The 17070-nt window shown below is 47.3% G+C and overlaps 1 protein-coding gene across 2 annotated transcripts; it reads left to right on the top strand.

Annotated features, from left to right (window-relative positions):
* Positions 1–4151: 4151 nt before the first annotated feature.
* On the top strand, positions 4152–16917 carry Pex6 (peroxisomal biogenesis factor 6). Of its 2 annotated transcripts, XM_076858717.1 has the most exons (18): positions 4152–5088; positions 7648–7811; positions 8395–8478; positions 10951–11053; positions 11137–11270; positions 12039–12150; positions 13031–13239; positions 13664–13859; positions 14038–14114; positions 14259–14391; positions 14472–14677; positions 14801–14862; positions 15104–15212; positions 15707–15823; positions 15946–16023; positions 16163–16302; positions 16494–16669; positions 16811–16917. In XM_076858717.1, the coding sequence occupies exons 1-17, from the start codon at positions 4207–4209 to the stop codon at positions 16628–16630; spliced, it is 2943 nt and encodes a 980-aa protein (XP_076714832.1). In that variant the 5' UTR covers positions 4152–4206; the 3' UTR covers positions 16631–16669; positions 16811–16917. The 2 variants fall into 2 exon arrangements, with proteins under 2 accessions (XP_076714832.1, XP_076714831.1); XM_076858716.1 differs by having other exon boundaries at positions 16494–16917.
* The last annotated feature ends 153 nt before the right edge of the window (positions 16918–17070 follow it).

Here is a 17070-nt window from a genome sequence, read left to right on the forward strand (position 1 = left end):
TATTTTTGAAGTGACTCTCCCACTTTCCCCACTCTGCTAGCTCGCCCAGTATGAAATGAAGAAAAGAAGCCCTAAAACGAAGGGCACCTTTCTTCATTGGGGTAAAATAAAACTGATTGCAGGTGCCAAATTGCCGAAGTCTCCTAAGGGCCCTCCAGGGCATTCACCCCCCCCTAGACCTGAGTTAGAGGGGAGTAAAGGGGACGCCTGCCAGGGGTGGGACCTGGGTGAAAGGAGATGAGGATTCCTGGTTTGTTGTAACCTTATGAAATGGGGCCCTATACCTACTGCAAGTATCCTGGGATTGGAGAACTAGTTAGATTTGAGCAGCTAAAAACGAAGTGGAAAAGCAATCTTATTGTTAATGTCTCTGGAAATACATCCCTTACGCACCACCCCACCCAAACCAGGGCTCTAATGGGTGAGACTCAGTTCCTGTCCTCAGGGAGTTCATAGTCTGGTGAAATTCGAACTTGTGTAAACCAATGGTTAAGATACAATGTAATAAATTCGGGCAATGAGGCACAAGTCTGTAATCCCAGTGATTCGGGATCCTGCTGAGGCAGAAGGATCCCAATCTGGAGGCCAGTACCTAGCAGTTTAGGAAGATCCAAACTTAAAGAAATAAAAAGAGCTAGAAATGTAACTCAGTGGTAAAGCACCCCCTGGGTTCAATCCCCAGTACCAATGATAATAATAATAGAGTGCACGAACCTTGAAGTGGCAAGGAGGAATAGTTCAGAGAGGCTACTCTGGTAACTGACTGACTATATTAAGAAACTAGTCCTAGGCTGGGGATGTGGCTCATTGTTACAGCACTTGTCTGGCATGTGTTAGTTAGGCCATGGTTTCAATCCCCAGCACTGCAAAAGGAAAAAAATAAATAAATAAATAAAATAGGGCTGGGGATGTGGCTCAAGTGGTAGCGTGCTTGCCTAGCATGCATAAGGCACTGGGTTCGATTCTCAGCACCACATAAAAATAAAATAAAGATATTGTATCCATCTAAAACTAAAAAAATAAATATTAAAAAAAAAAGAAAGAAAGAAAAATAGGGGCTGGGGATGTGACTCAAGCAGTAGCGCGCTCGCCTGGCATGCGTGCGGCCCAGGTTCGATCCTCAGCACCACATACAAACAAGGATGTTGTGTCTGCCAAATACTAAAAAATAAATATTAAAATTCTCTCTCTCTCTTCCTCTCTCACTCTTTCTAAAAAAAAAAAAAAAAAAAAAAAAAAAAAAAAAAAAAAGGTATCGTTTAAAAAAAAAAAGAAAAAGAAAAAGAAAAAGAAACGGGGCTTGTAATCCCAGCTACTAGGGATCTTTAGGCAGAGGGATGGCAAATTTGAGGCCAGCCTGAGCAATATATCGAGACTCTACCCCAAGGTAAAACTAAAAACTGGCATGTTGGTGCATGTCTGGAATTGAAGCTGCTCAGAAGGCTGAGGCAGGAGGATCACAAGTTCAAAACCAGTTTCAGCAACTTAGCAAGGCCCTAAGCAATTTAGCAAGACCCTGGGGATGTGACTCAGTGGGTTAATTGCTCTTGGATTCAATCCCTGGTACCAAAAAAAAAAAAAACAACTATAAAGGGTTGGGAGGGCTGGGGTATAGTTCCATGATAGAGTAAGGCCCTTGGTTTGAACCCCAGTACCACACACATATCCCATAAAAGAAAGCAAGAACGAAAGAATGAATCACCCTGGAGAAGGCCCATCAAGAATAACCTATGGAGAGTAAATCTCTGGGCCTGGAGGTTCAGTCATATGTGCTTGCCCAGCATGGAGGAGGTGCTACTTTCCCCCAGCACTGCAAAATAAATAAATAAAACTTGCCCAGGGATAGTAACATTTAAAGGCAGTGGTCATAGGGATGGAGAAGAGAAGTTGGGATTGGAAAATGTGTAGATGCAACAGGATTTGGTGATTCATTGGATTGTGGGGAGACAGTATCAGAAAGGGAGGAGCTAGGATGGCTTCCAGAAGTGGTCAAAGACATAGGAAGAAAACTGGTGTCATAATGGCAAGGGAAGTAAAAGAGGATTGGTCAGAGGAAGACTAAGTAAGATAAAAATTGAACAGCAACAACTTGATCCTGCAGTTAGGAGGTTACTGGTGATCTTTGCCAAGTGTTTTAGAGGCATAGAAAGAAGTTTATAATGGGTTGAAGTGTGAACAAAAGTTAAAGAAGTGAAGACAACAAATGTAGGATCCTAACTAGCTTACAGAAATAGTATTTGACTTTAATAAGTAATGATTTCAAGGCAACACAAAGTTTTCATTGCATATCAATCATTTGTTGGGGAAAAGTCTGGGTGAGAAGATGTTTATTAATGGATAGGCATTTGTGTCTGCATGAGTGCTGATATAGACAAGATACCAGATGTATTTGTCCATGCCCAAGGCCTCAAGGAACACCATAGTCCTGAGGCCTAGAGCTTACGTTCTATTGTACAAAACAGACATGTCTTCTACAGGCGCAATCCATTACCCAGTCTTTGATCCCTCTGGGAGGCAGGGGACAGAGCCACAGATAGTAGGACTAGGACTACCAAATGGGAACTTTTATCTATGTGAATCCAGATTCCTAGCACCTTCTTGTATGCTGTTTTTAAAATGTAGGAATTGGGGCTGGGGATATGGCTCAAGTGGTAGTACGCTTGCCTAGCATGCATGAGGCTCTGAGTTCGATTCTCAACACCACATAAAAATAAAGATATTGTGTCCACCTAAAAAACTAAAAAATAAATATTAATAAATAAATAAATAGATAAATAAAATGTAGGAATTGTGGGGGCTGGGATTGTGGCTCAGCGGTACAACGCTCACCTAGCATGTGGGAGGCCCTGGGTTCGATCCTCAGCACCACATAAAAATAAAATAAAGATATTGTGTCCAACTACAACTAAAAAATAAATATTTAAAAGAAATGTAGGAATTGTGGGGCATGGTGGCACATGCCTATAATCCCAGTGACTCTGGAGGCTGAAGCAGGAGGATCACAAATTCAAGTCCAGCTTGGGTAACTTAGCAAGACCCTGTCTCAAAATAAAAATAAAAAATAAAAAGGGCTGGGGATGTAGCTCAGTGGCAAAGTGCCCTAGTTCAATCCTGAAAAACAACAACAAAAAAGTAGGAATGGGCAATTTCAAGTATTTGACTTTTAAGTTTTCAGAAATATATGCTACTCAAAATAGACTACCTCAAGATGTAGTCTCAAGGAGAAAGCTGGGCACTAGCTGAAAGAAAACACAACGTTCAGAGAGAAGAGACCGCCACCATCTAATCCATTGATTATAAATGATAATATATTGGAAATGTGGCCTACCACTGTACGAATGAGGATAAGGATGGACTCTAACAGCACAAGTAGAAAGCAGGCTATTGACTCAGTAGTCGTGACAGAAGCCTCAAACTCCTCCCTTCCCCCAGTTCTGCTGCCTGCCCTCCTCCAGGATAGAAACAGCAAAGGGTCTCCAAGAATTGGTGCGGGGGAGCAACTGGGTTTGAAGGAAAAGGGAAGCTGCTTTGTCTTCAAGTTTGGTGGGAATAGAAAGACAGGACAATGAACAGGACAAGAAGTGCTGGAATGTGGGTTTTGTGTAGGATGTGTTGGAACAGGTGTGGCGGCACCAAGCACTCCAGGGCTACATGAATCACATATAGTAATTCAGCCAGCAGTCACTGCGTACCTATAAGCATGTCTGAGACAGTTTTATAATCCTACCACTCCCTCCAACAATATTCTCTACAACCCTCAAACTTCAATGCCTACAGCTGCATAGAGCAAAGTGTAAGAATTCCTACAGAGGAGTGGACTCTTTTGAAACATTCCATCTACAACTCCCAGCACTAGTCAGTCCCAGGCCGCTCACTGATCAGTCAGTAAACTATTTAGAATATGCTAAGGGGCATAGCAGTTGAGAGGAGGTTACTCCCCTCCAAGGCAAAGGCAAATCCTGGTAAACACTGGTTCACAGGGCGCATGCGCACAGGGTGATTATGGTTACTGCCATCGAGGGACGGTCGGGATCTTCCCAGGAGCAGAGCAACCTCTCAGAGCTTGCTCCGGGCACCTGACGCCCCTCCCATTTTCCTCACACCGCCTTTAACCGAAGCGGAAGCAGCACTTACGTAGCCTAGTCTTCCGGTTCGCAAGCTCCGGAAGCCGTACTACTTGGCTCTCCTGGTAGATCTCTAATCACCATGGTGCTGGCTGTCTTGCGCGTCCTGGAACCCTTCCCGACCGAGACATCCCCCTTGGTAGTACTGCTGCCGCCCGGGGGCCCATGGCCTGCGGCGGGGCTGGGCCTGGTTCTGGCCCTTCGGCCTGCAGGAGAGAGTCCAACAGGACCGGCTCTGTTAGTGGCTGCCCTGGAACGGCCAGGTGCTGAGACTGAGGAGCAAGGTCCTGGGCCCCCGCAGCTGCTGGTTAGCCGCGCACTGTTGCGGCTCCTAGCACTGGGCCCCGGGGCTCAGGTGCGGGCGCGGCCCGTGCGACGGCCTCCGGCCCTGGGCTGGGCGCTGCTTGGCACCTCACCGGGGCCTGGGCTCGGACCACGAGTCGGTCCTCTGCTAGTGAGGCGTGGAGAGACCCTGCCGGTGCCGGGGCCCCGGGTGTTGGAGACGCGGCCGGCGTTGCAAGGGCTGCTGGGCCCAGGGACGCGGCTGGCTGTAACTGAGCTCCGCGGGCGGAACAGACTGTGCCCAGGGACTGGGGATAGTAGCCGGCCCCCGCCCCCGCCGGTGGTGTCCTCCTTTGCTGTTTCCGGCACAGTCCGGCAACTCCGAGGAGTTCTGGGAGGGACTGGAGATGCACTGGGGGTGAGCCGGAGCTGTCTCCTTGGTCTCAGCCTCTTCCAGGGCGAGTGGGTGTGGGTAACCCGGGCCGGAGAGTTATCGAACACTTCTCAGCCGCACTTAGCCACGGTGCAGGTCCTGCAGCCTCGCTGGGACCTGTCTGAGAGACTGGGACCCAGCTCCGGGCAGCTGGCAGAGCCGCTCGGTGACCGAACGGCCCTCGTGCCTGCCACTCTGGCTTTTAATCTCGGCTGTGACCCCATGGACGTGGGAGAGCTCAAGATTCAGGTGAGGAGTGTTTCCTTATTCTTTTTTTCTTTCTTAACTGAATTGAAAACTAGAGTTGTATTTATTTTCCCCGCCCTTTACCACCTTGAACTGTTAATGTCTCTTAGCCTTGTTTATCCATTCTCTTCAGTCAAAATAGCGTAGTGGTGCATGGAAAGGGTTTTCAGCTGTTCGGGTGAAAAATGAAGTTCACGATCAATTGACAGGTGTGTATATTAATCTGCTCAGTTTAATCAGCTGTTTATTGGATTGCTGCAGTGTATTCAGTGTTGTACTGGATAGTGTTTCAGTGCTTTTGATTATGTTTATTCTTTTTTTAATCTTTTTATTTTTTAGTTATAGATGGACACAATATCTTTATTTCGTTTATGTATTTTTATGTGGTGCTGAGGATGGAACCGGGTGCCTTACATGTGCAGGGCAAGTGCTCTGCCACTGAGCCATAACCCCAGCCCTTATGCTTATCCTCGACTTCAAATTCTTTCCTTTTTTAGCTCCTTCTGTTAAAATCCTGCCATCCTTTCCTACATCTTTTAGCCCTACCTAACAATGCCACCTCTTCATAGACTTTCATAATCTCGCTACCACAAATTTAACATTATTTCTTACTCCAGTAGCATTTCGTACCTTTTTTTTTTTTTTTTTTTTAAGAGCATTTATCTTCTGCCTTGGTGATTACATAATCTGTCTAATCTCTAATTATATTATTGTTGTAAATTCCTTGAAGGAAAGGAGGACTCCTTTTTTTTTTTTTTTTTTTTAAATCTCCGGTGCCTAGTGTTTAATATAACTAATTAATTTAATTTGGTACTAGAGATTGAACTCAGAGCCGCTTTACCACTGAGCTACATCCCCAGACCTTTTTATTTTTATTTTGAGACCAGTGTCTCACTAAGTTGCTTAGATTCACTAAATTGCAGAAGCTGGCCTCAAACTTGCAATCCTCCTTCCTCAGCCTCCCAAATCACTGGTATTTCAATCATGTTTCACTGCTCCCAACCTGGTCAACTTTAATATTTCATTAAATAAATCGAAAAGAAGATTTTGACGTTTGTGGTTTCTGCCTTCACTTCAAGAAGACAGTTGTAGGGGCTAGAGTGTGGCTCAGTGGTAGAGTGCTTGCCTAGTATGCATGAGGCACTGGGTTTGATCCTCAGCACCACATAAATATAAAATAAAGGTATAGTGTCAACCTAAAACTAAAAAATAAATATTTAAAAATAAAAAGAAGGGACTGGGATTGTGGCTCAGTGGTAACGCGCTTGCCTAGCATGCATAAGGCACTGGGTCTGATTCTCAGCACCACATACAAGTAAATAAAGGTCCATCAACAACTAAAAAGACAATAAATAAGTAAAAAGAAGACGACAGTTGTACTTAGAAAAATATAGTTTTGGGCTGGGGTTGTGGCTCGGTGGTAGAGTGCTCACCTCACACGTGTGAGGTCCTGGGTTCGATCCTCAGCACCACATAAAAATAAGGGCATTGTGTTGTGTCCATCTACACCTAAAAAAATAAATATTAAAAAAGTAAAATAAATAAAATAAAGGTATTGTATCCAAAAATGAATATTAAAAAAAAAAGAAAAATATAATTTAACGTTTAATTAAGCATCTGTACATATGTTTTAGACTGGTGATGTCCAGTATGGAAGACACTAGCCACTTTGTGGTTCTTTAAACTGAAAACTAAAGTAAAAAATTCAGTTCTTTATTTAGCCATACTTCAAATGCTCAGTTACCTCATGTAGATATCAAAAAAGATATCACTTTCCATCATTGCAGAAAGTTCTGTTGGACAGTGCTAGAGTGGCTAATTAATACTATGGGATGGGCTGAGGGTATGAGCCTCAGTTTAGAGCATTTGCCCAGCATGTACGAAGCCCTGGATTCAATCCTAATATTGTAAAAACAAAAACTATGAGATGGCAGGACAAGAAGATATACATAAATGGGAGATGTGGATTCCTTCTCAATGGGGAAAATCTACTAAAGTATTCACAGTGGAGCTCATTCAGCTGAACCAATTCTTTCAACTTTATTAAGATCATGTCTTTTTCCCACAGTCCACTTAATATCAATCCCATTGGTTGCCTAATGTCATTCAAAGGACTTGTGGGAATAATTGTCTTTGTCACTTTACTGAATGTGGGCCAGAAAGATTGTCTTTGCTGAGGAATTTTTGGGATGCAGAGTCAGGAAAAGAGCTTCCTGATGTTCATTAGAGGGAAAGGCTTCTATCTTCTAGGGAAGACAGAGGTGTTTAGGGGCTGGGGATATAGCTCAGTTGGTTGAGTGCTTGATTCATATGCACAAGGCTGTGGGTTCAATCCCCAGCACCACAAAAAAATATTAAACCCAGATCTAAAAATAAATATAAAAAATAGTATACCCAAATCTATGCTTGAGTAAAAATAAGAAAAATGTAAAGAAAGCAGACAGAGGTGTTTAGTTCTGCTATCTCAGGCCCCACCTCTGACAAGTCTGTGGCTGCTAAGAAGTAGGACAGGGCCTGACTCTTTGGGAGAAAGTTATAAAGTGGTGATTATTTCTCTGATAGAGATACTTGGAAGGCACCATCACCCCCGAAGACAAAGGAAGCTGCTCATTGCTGCCTAGGCCTCCATTTGCCAGAGAGTTACACATCGAAATTGTGTCCTCTCCCCACTACAGCGCTAATGGAAGTTATGACCATGCTCTTTACCAGCACTTTCAGACACCCAGGTTAGCTGCCTATCCCTTTTAAGGAAAATAGCATCTCACCCTCATCACTTGCCTCTTCTACCTATCCAGGTAACCCCTCTGGTTGAAAGAAGCCATTTTTAGGCATATTGTATTCTCATTGTGTAAGGCAGACAATAGAAATCTGAATCATAAGGTGAATTTGGACATTATAAACTAAGAAACCTGTTTGATCAAAGAGCACTCCAAAAGAGCCAGTAGCCTGCTCTCTCATTATCTCTGCTCCCCCTTTCTAGTCTCACCTCCATTTCCCCAGCTTGGTCTAGGTCTGCTTGTTCTCTGGTAAATTTGGTAATCTCTGGTGAGCAGTAGATCCCTAAGAAGTAGTCTGGGGCTGGGGATGTGGCTCAAGCGGTAGCGCGCTTGCCTGGCAAGCGTGCGGCCCGGGTTCGGTTCTCAGCACCACATACATACAAAGATGTTGTGTCTGCCGAAAACTAAAAAATTAAAAAAAAAAAAAAAAAAAAAAAGAAGTAGTCTGTATGTTGGGAGTGAGCATGGGGAGATGTGGCAAGCACATGTTTATAACTCCGCTGGTAGCTGACCAAGGCCACGACTGTTTCAGGGTGGTACAGGAAGGGGATGTTCTGTGTGTGCCAACGTTCGGGCAAGTCGAGATCCTGGAAGGAAGTTCAGAGAATCTGCCCAGGTATGCAGCTTCCTCCTATTTTATAACTGGGATTTGCAACCTAGGTGCAATTCTATAATCCTCTCCCCCCAAAATTATATGTAATAATTTGTGCCTAAGAATATTTTGTTGTTGGGTACATTTTTTTTTTGTAGAGGAAAAAAATTCTTTGGGTTCCCAAACAGGTGTATGACTGAAAAAAAGTTAAGACCCACAGCCTAGGCCTTGCCTGGCATGGACAAGGCCCTGAGTTCAGTTCCCAGGACTGGGGAGTGTTGGGGGCTGCTAATGACTTGATCAAGATGGGATTCCTTCCTTTTCCTTCTCAACAGTGTTGTTTGGGCCAGGACTCAGGCCATGTTGCTCATATTTCAACATAAGGATACACAGACTTTGATTTTTGCCCTAATCCATCGAGTGTGCACATGCTGCTTCACAATCTTATCTCAGAAAACGGGACAGAGGGATTGCTGCTGAGCTGGAGAGGCCCACCCTCAGAGAATTAGAGGTAGAACGTAGTTTAGCCAAGAGCCCAAGTCTGGTATCCAGCTTTTCTGTTCTCTTGTTGCTTCTGACCACTGAAGTCCCATGTAAAAATGGGGAGATAAAAAAATTGAAGGGGGCCTGGGACTGTGGCTCAGTGGTAGAGCACTTGCCTAGCATGTGTAAGGCACTGGGTTCAATTCTCAGCCCCACATACAAATAAATAAAATTTAAAAATTTCAAAAAAAAAAAATTTTTGAGAAGCAGTGGTGGTGTAACTCAGTGCAGTAGTACATGTGTAGTATGTACAAGGCCCTAGGTTCAATTCCCAGCAACAAACAAGAGTGCTTCTGCCTTATGTGAAGGGAGGAAGATGTCTAGCTCTGTACCACAGGTAGTCCCTTTATTGATTGGACTGATTTCCTCTAGTGCTAGGAGGAGAACACAACTGATAGGTACACTAACCCAACTCTGAGAGCCATCAGGCATAAGGTCTCTGGCCCAGCCAGCCTGTCCTCTGTCAAAAGCAACACCTTGTCTGGAGTGCCTGGTTCATCCTTGGTCAATATCTATGCTTTATTCTGTCCGGTGTTCCGTGCACCCAGTTTCAGGATGGTGGTGCCCAGATGAAGGGCCTGGTAATGCCCTGTGTAACTTCATTTAAGCTCCATGGTACCACTTTGAGGTTTCCCAGATTAAATCCTGGCAGGAAATGCTGACTGGCATTTATCAGTCACTTTCTAACTGTGTCTCTCCTCTTAAATCTAGCAAATGCTTATAAGCTATAGGAAAACTACAGAATTCCCACCTTTTGTACTTTCAAAAGAAAACAAGCACTGGAACTTTCTGTGAGACCAGTGAGCCATTTCTGTTCCTGGACTTTTGTCTTCCCCCTGAGCAGGCACCCAGTCAAGCAGAGTTTTGGAAGGGGAAGGTGGCCTAAGGACAGATAGAAATTGGTATTAACAAGCCACATTAGGCCTGTTAAGGGAACCCCTGAGAGGGCCCTGAGCTGCCTGCCTGGCAAGGGATTCCACTGTTAGTGGCACCTCTTCAGCTTCTCCTGTGTTGCACTTCCCAGAACCAGGTCACATGGGAGCCAGTTTCATTGCCACCCATCCAGCATTCTGGGTGGAACACAACCCAAATAGATTCCAGAGTCTGGCCATTCTCCTTAAGGTGGTCTAACTACTTTACAACCAAGGAAGGTGGTACCCTAACCCCCCCCACACACTAGTGCCTTCCTTCCTCACTTTGCTAGTCAATGTTTCCAATATGCGTTGCAACTCAAGGTATTTGCCTTAATTGAGGTTCTACACTTTAGAAGTCCCTGTCACTTATTTAACTAGTTACAGTAAGATACAGTTTTCTGGACTGGGGATGCTTAGTGGTAGAATTCTTCCCTAGCACACTGAAAGGCCTGGGTTTCATCCCTAGCATATAGTTTTCCCTATGGTCTAATAGACCATATGGTCTAGTACATGAGCTTGCTATGCTACTCCCTTCTACCATGAGGCACTCCCACCCACCCCCTTTGCTTCCAAGCTTGGCATCTGTTGGATAGTGTGACCAAAGGAATTTGCACCCTGATTGGATCTTGAAGAAGCCAGGTTAGCCAGGTGCTGTGGTGCACACCTATAATCCCATTGTCTCAGGAAGCTGAGACAGGAGGCAAAGCCAGCCTCAGCAACTTAGCAAGGCCCTAAGCAACTTAGCAAGATCCTATCTCTAAATAAAATATAACAAAAGGACTAGGGATGTGGCTTAGTGGTAAAGCACCCCTGGGTTCAGTCTCTAGTACCAAAAAAAAAAAAAAAAGTATGATCCAGTCTAGGAAATAAGAAAGACCATCTGCTTTCCTTTCCCCCTACTCCCATACTCCCTGCCTCATCTCAGGGCTCTTATTTATATTGTCTTGAGTTTGTCCTCTATGTTTGAGAAAGCTGTCTGTCCTTGGGAAAGGGAGTACATGGGCTCCAGGTCTAGGGTTCATTGGGCTCTTTCCTTCAGGTGGCGGGAAATGTTTTTTAAAGTGAAGAAAACAATTGGGGATGCTCCAGATGAACCAATCAGGGCTTACGTGGCTGACACCACCCATACCTCCTTATACATGGTGAGGCCTAGGGGTGGGAGTAGACCTGGTATAGGGGGTAGAATGAATGTTTAGAACCTAACACTTCCTCCTGCCTTTCACAGGTGGGTTCTACCTTGAGCCCTGTCCCAATGCTTCCTTCAGGAGAATCCACTCTCTGGAATAGCTTGTCTCCTCCGGGTCTGGAGCCCTTGGTGACTGAGCTTTGTACTGCTCTGAAGCCGCGCCTTCAGCCAGGGTGAGTGAGGCCACAGCCACAGGGTATGAGAAAAACCTGCTTAGAACATCCCTGCAGGGGCAGCAGCCAGACAGATGATTTCTTTCCTTTCTTTTTTTTTTTTTTTTTAAGTCAGAAATATCAATTGAATTTCCTAGCTTTGTTTTGTTTATTTTTTATGTGGTGCTGAGATCGAACCCAGTGCCTCCCGCATGCAAGGCAAGCGCTCAACCCCAGCCCAAGACAGATGATTCCTAATGCTCTCCCCAGAGTGGAAGCCTTCACACCGATTGCAGGCCACCAGCCCTGTCCTTTCTGTGTTCTTTGCTAAAATAATCTCCATTTTCCAAGGTCATCTGTGCAGGAAGAGTCTCCAGCAGGGGCATTCGTCTCTGAGGCTCCCTTCTTGGGGAACTCAGTGGTCATCCTGGCCTTCACCACCCTGGCCCTGAGGGACACAGCTCCTAATACAAGTGTCTTGAGTATAGACCCAGATCCCTTCTTGGTGCCTGTCAGTTCAGTTAAGACCATACATGATAAGCCAGACGCTATTGAAGGCACAGCTGACCAAAGAGAGTTAGTCTTTGGCTGCTGGATAAGTTCCGTGCCCCTTCCAGAACACCAGAGATGGTGTGGGATATATGGCCTCATCATAGAGATAGAGCTGGAGGCAGGGACCTCAGGAGAGACAAATAGCGTATCTGCTTTTGAGATCCAAGGGTCCCTGGGTTACTGGGGCTTCTGACATTTGAACAGAATGGAGGAAACAAATGTCTTCTCTGGTTGTAGGGGATCCCTACTGACAGGAACTGGCTGTGTCCTTCTACGGGGCCCACCAGGCAGTGGGAAGACAACAGCAGTCGCAGCTGCCTGTAGTCGCCTTGGGCTCCACTTTCTGAAGGTGAACCTTAACTGCTTCCTGTCCCCAGCCCAGAGTCTGTCTCCCTCTTCCTCTTGTCTTCCTCTGTTGACCATTGGCTCTAACAACTTTGCCTAGTGGCCACAGCATATTCCCACAATGTTCATCTCTTGAGAGTCTTTCAAGAAAGCAGTGTTTGAGCTGGAGTTGTAGCTCAGTGGTAGAGTGCTTGCCTAGCACATGTGAGATACTGGATTTGATCTTCAGCACCACATAAAAATAAATTAATTAAATAAAGGTATCGTGTCCATCTACAACTAAAAAAAATATATTAAAAAAGAAAAAAAGAAGTAGGAAGTGTTTTCAAGATTATGGTGGACAGTCCACAGAATGGGTTGGGTTAAAAAGTAAACCTTGGACTAGGGATGTAGTAAAGTGGTGGGGTGCTACTCCAGTATGCCTGAGATCAAGGGTTCAACCTCCAACTCCCTAAAAGGGAGAAAATGCGAGACTTTAACCTAGTATAGCCATACAAAGAAATGTCTGCCATGTCGGATTGGGTATCACACATCTAGGGAGGCTGAGGCAGGAGGATCACAAGTTCTTGAAGCCTGTCGGATTGGGTATCACACATCTAGGGAGGCTGAGGCAGGAGGATCACAAGTTCTTGAAGCCAGCCTCAGCAACCCTGTCTCCAAATAAAGAGGGCTGGGAATGTAGCTCAGTGGTAGAGCTCCTTGGGTTTAATGTACAGTACAAAGGGTTGGGGCAGAGGGGAGAAATAGTAGAATTTGAACCCTTCTTTGCCCATCCCTGCCCTCCCAAGTAAAGATGACCTGCGTCCTCTAGTTTCTCCTTTCCCCACCTCTCTGTCTCAGACATGCCTGCCCTTGCTCATAGACCATTGACACCCCTTTCCTAGGTGCCCTGCTCCAGCCTCTGTGCAGACAGCAGTGGGGCTGTAGAGGCAAAACTTCAGGCCACCTTCTCCCGGGCACGCCGCTGCCGGCCTGTAGTGCTATTGCTGACAGCTGTGGATCTTCTGGGCCGGGACCGTGATGGGCTGGGTGAGGATGCCCGTGTGGTGGCCATACTGCGTCACCTCCTCCTCAATGAGGACCCCCTAAGCAGGTATTTATGCAGAGCAGGATCTGCTGTAGAGCTGAGGCCCCTGTCCTCTTAATTCTCTTTAGCCTTTCAGTCTTTTCTCACCCTCCTGTGGCTTCCAGCAATCTGCCCATTTGGCTACCCTAAGCTAAGGGTCTTTGGAGTGTTCAGGGGGAAGAGTGTGGTTTCGTATTGGAGGGGGACACTAGGCTGAAGCGAAAATACAGCCTCTCCCCTCTGTGAGCTCCCCTTGTGGAGGGAGAAGCACAAGTCCTCTCAGGCTGTTTCTGTAGATCCCCATCCAGGAACACTTGGGTGATACTCATCTTCATACCCCATTCCAGCACCCACCCCACTTCCCCTGGACTTCTGCACCAGTCTTAGGACAAGGCAGTGCCCAGAAGCTGCCAGGCACATTGTCACCCTCAGTGCCCACTCCTGTCTGCAGTTACCCTCCCCTGATGGTTGTGGCCACCACAAGCCGGGCCCAGGACCTGCCTGTTGATGTGCAGACAGCATTTCCACATGAGCTAGAGGTGCCTGTGCTCTCAGAGGGGCAACGGCTCAGCATCCTGCAGGCCCTCACCACCCACCTGCCCCTGGGCCAAGAGGTGAACCTGGCCCAGCTAGCACGGCGGTGTGCAGTGAGTATCAACATAGATTACAGGGGGAGGTTATAAGACCTTTGTCACAGGAACTCAGCCCCGATGCCCTGTGCATTAGGATAGGAACCCCAAGGCCTTGGCTCCAGCTGGGGGACCAGCCCCGAAAAGATTCCTGCCTACTTGCCCTGCTCATGTGTCCTTTCCTGTGATTCCTTAGGGCTTTGTGGTAGGAGATCTCTATGCCCTTCTGACTCACAGCAGCCGAGCAGCCTGCACCAGGATCAAGAATTCAGGGTAAGGGGAGTGGAGCACAGGAGGGAGAAGACAGGAAGAGGAAATTTAAGGGGAGGGGCTGGTGAGAAAAGAAGGACATGGGAACTGACAGGGATGAAGCCTTAAGTGTAGCCCTCCAGAGGCCTCTTGTGTGTCTTTTTGCAGTATGGCAGGCAGCTGGAGCGAGGAAGATGAGGGAGAGCTGTGCACTGCTGGCTTCCCCCTTCTGGCTGAGGACTTTGGGCAGGCACTGGAGCAACTTCAGACAGCTCATTCCCAGGCTGTGGGAGCACCCAAGGTGGAAACTCCAGCTCCTCAGAGTTGGGAAGGTGCTTCCTCCACTTGGACATCCCCAACAGCCTGCTTTCTGTGTCTTAGATTCCCTCAGTGTCCTGGCATGATGTGGGCGGGCTACAGGAGGTGAAAAAGGAGATTCTGGAGACCATCCAGCTCCCTCTAGAGCAACCTGAGCTTCTGAGCCTGGGCCTAAGACGCTCGGGCCTCCTGCTCCACGGGCCCCCTGGCACAGGCAAGACCCTCCTTGCCAAGGCAGTAGCCACTGAATGCAGCCTTACCTTCCTTAGGTGGGCAAGGGGCCTGGAAGGGATGGCAGTTGGGTGAGGTGCTGCGGTGGGTTGGGGAGCAGAAGGGGATACCTGAGAGGTCAAACTGTGGGATGTTTCATCTTCTCACATCCTCTGGTTCAGTGTGAAGGGGCCAGAACTCATCAACATGTACGTGGGCCAAAGTGAGGAAAATGTACGAGAAGGTGAGCCGGATGAAAGGTAGAGCTTCTGGTCCTTCCTAAACCCTAATGGCTCCTGTGTCACTCCCCTCCTTAGGCTAATCCTGGTCATTCTTAGTCTTCCTTTCCACAAGTTGGGTTCCTGCCCAGGTGGACCTAGTATCTTCAGTGCCAGAGCTGAATTATCAGACCCTGGATCCCTCCCCATCTTCCCTGATCAAGTCCTCCTGAGGTCCACTCCCCTTTCTGTGAGCTCCTCTCTCAGTCTTTTCCAGGGCCAGGGCTGCTGCTCCATGTATCATTTTCTTTGATGAACTGGATTCCTTGGCCCCCAGCCGGGGGCGAAGTGGAGATTCTGGAGGAGTGATGGACAGGTGGAGGCCCAAAGTAGGAGGGATGTGAGACAGGTTGTAGCAGTCTTCAGAGCCCCAAGATAGAAGTTCTTACTCTTTGAGTTTTTTTTTTTTTTTTTTTTGGTTGTTTGTTTGTACCCAGTATTTAACCCAGGGGTGCCTTACCACTGAACTACATTGCTAGGCCTTTTTATTTTGAGATAGTCTTGCTGAATTAATGAGACTGGTCTCGAATTTGTGATCCTCTGCCTCAGCCTCCCAAGTTGCTGGAATTACAGGCATGTGCCACCATGTCTGGCCTGCCCTTTCAGTTCTGAGATAATATAATGGAAGCTAAAAGGAGTCGTGGAGTTGGGTGTGGAACACTGAAGAGAATGGGGGCTTACATGGAAGGGTATTCAGGACAGAGCTGATCAGAGGGCCCTTTTGAGGCAGACTGTAAGAAGCAGTGCGACAGGCAGGGGCAGAGTCTGATCTGGACCAAGGACTCTCTGCCTTTGCTTCCTCCTCTACAGGGTGGTGTCTCAGTTACTGGCTGAGCTGGATGGACTTCATAGCACTCGGGATGTGTTTGTGATTGGTGCCACCAACCGACCAGACCTCTTGGACCCTGCCCTTCTACGGCCTGGCAGGTGGGCACCCTTGCTCTGACCTTCACCAGGCCCATTGGAATTGTCCTTCCATCCAGTTCTGTACTTCCTTCACCCCTCCTGGCTGACCTCCCTGACACTTTTACCCACCTGTCTCCCTAAAGATTTGACAAGCTGGTGTTTGTGGGAGCAAATGAGGATCGGGCCTCCCAGCTTCGTGTCCTAAGTGCCATCACACGCAAGTACATATTATTTGAGAAAGACTCCCAAAGGGTTTGGGCAGTTAGGGGATGCATGTAATGCACAAGACAAGCTGGTCAGCGGTAGGCTTTCAAGGAAGGAAGTGGCACCATTTATAATGTTTTTGGTGTACCCACACAGGTTCAAGCTAGAGCCCTCCGTGAGCCTGGTGAATGTGCTGGATTGCTGCCCTCCCCAACTGACGGGGGCAGACCTCTATTCTCTTTGCTCTGATGCCATGACAACTGCACTCAAACGCAAGGTTCACAACCTGGAGGAAGGTGAGCCACATAACAACCTGGGAGGTCAACCAGAATGCTAGCAGAGACAAGTCATTCTGGGATTTTAGAGAAGGGACATCTGGGGGACTCTGAGCAGGAAGGTACCTCCCACAGGGCTCTCTGCTGAGGTATAGAACACAGCCTCTGTTCTGCAGTGGGAAGCTGCCTTACTTCCCTTTGTCACCTCTTAGGGCTGGAATTGGCGAGCTCAGCACTGTTGCTTACCATGGAGGACCTGCTACAGGCTGCCACCCGCCTGCAACCCTCAGTCAGTGAGCAGGAGCTGCTCCGCTACAAGCACATCCAGCACAAGTTTGCTGCCTGCTAGGAGCTACCTGTAGCCTGGGACTGCCCATACTGGCAAAAGGTACCTAGATGGCCTCTCAGAGACACCTGAGACGGAAGGGTTCCTGACCCCCCTGAAGGCTGCCTCCCCCCAGGAGACACACCCTGGGTGTCTCCTGGTGCAGTGTGGCCTTACCCCAATGTCTCCTCCTTGCCCCTCCAGGCCAGCTTTAAGATGGGCCCACCTGCTGAGGAGGGCCAGGGACTATCTATCTGGGGATTGGCCCTGAAGTCATTTATGGCAGAAAATAAAGTACATGCTGACCTCTGCTGGTGTTGTGAAAAGTTGGAGTGGGGAAGAGCAAGGTTGTGGGAGGAGTGAGCCTAGGGAAGTGGGCACAGGCACTCTGGGGGCCTGTTCCTTCAGACATAAACACAAGGCTTAGGGAATTAAAAGGCACAAATTGTATTGTTTATTCTATT

The sequence above is a fragment of the Callospermophilus lateralis genome, chromosome 6, assembly GCF_048772815.1.
Source record: "Callospermophilus lateralis isolate mCalLat2 chromosome 6, mCalLat2.hap1, whole genome shotgun sequence".
In the NCBI taxonomy this organism is placed as follows: domain Eukaryota; kingdom Metazoa; phylum Chordata; class Mammalia; order Rodentia; family Sciuridae; genus Callospermophilus; species Callospermophilus lateralis.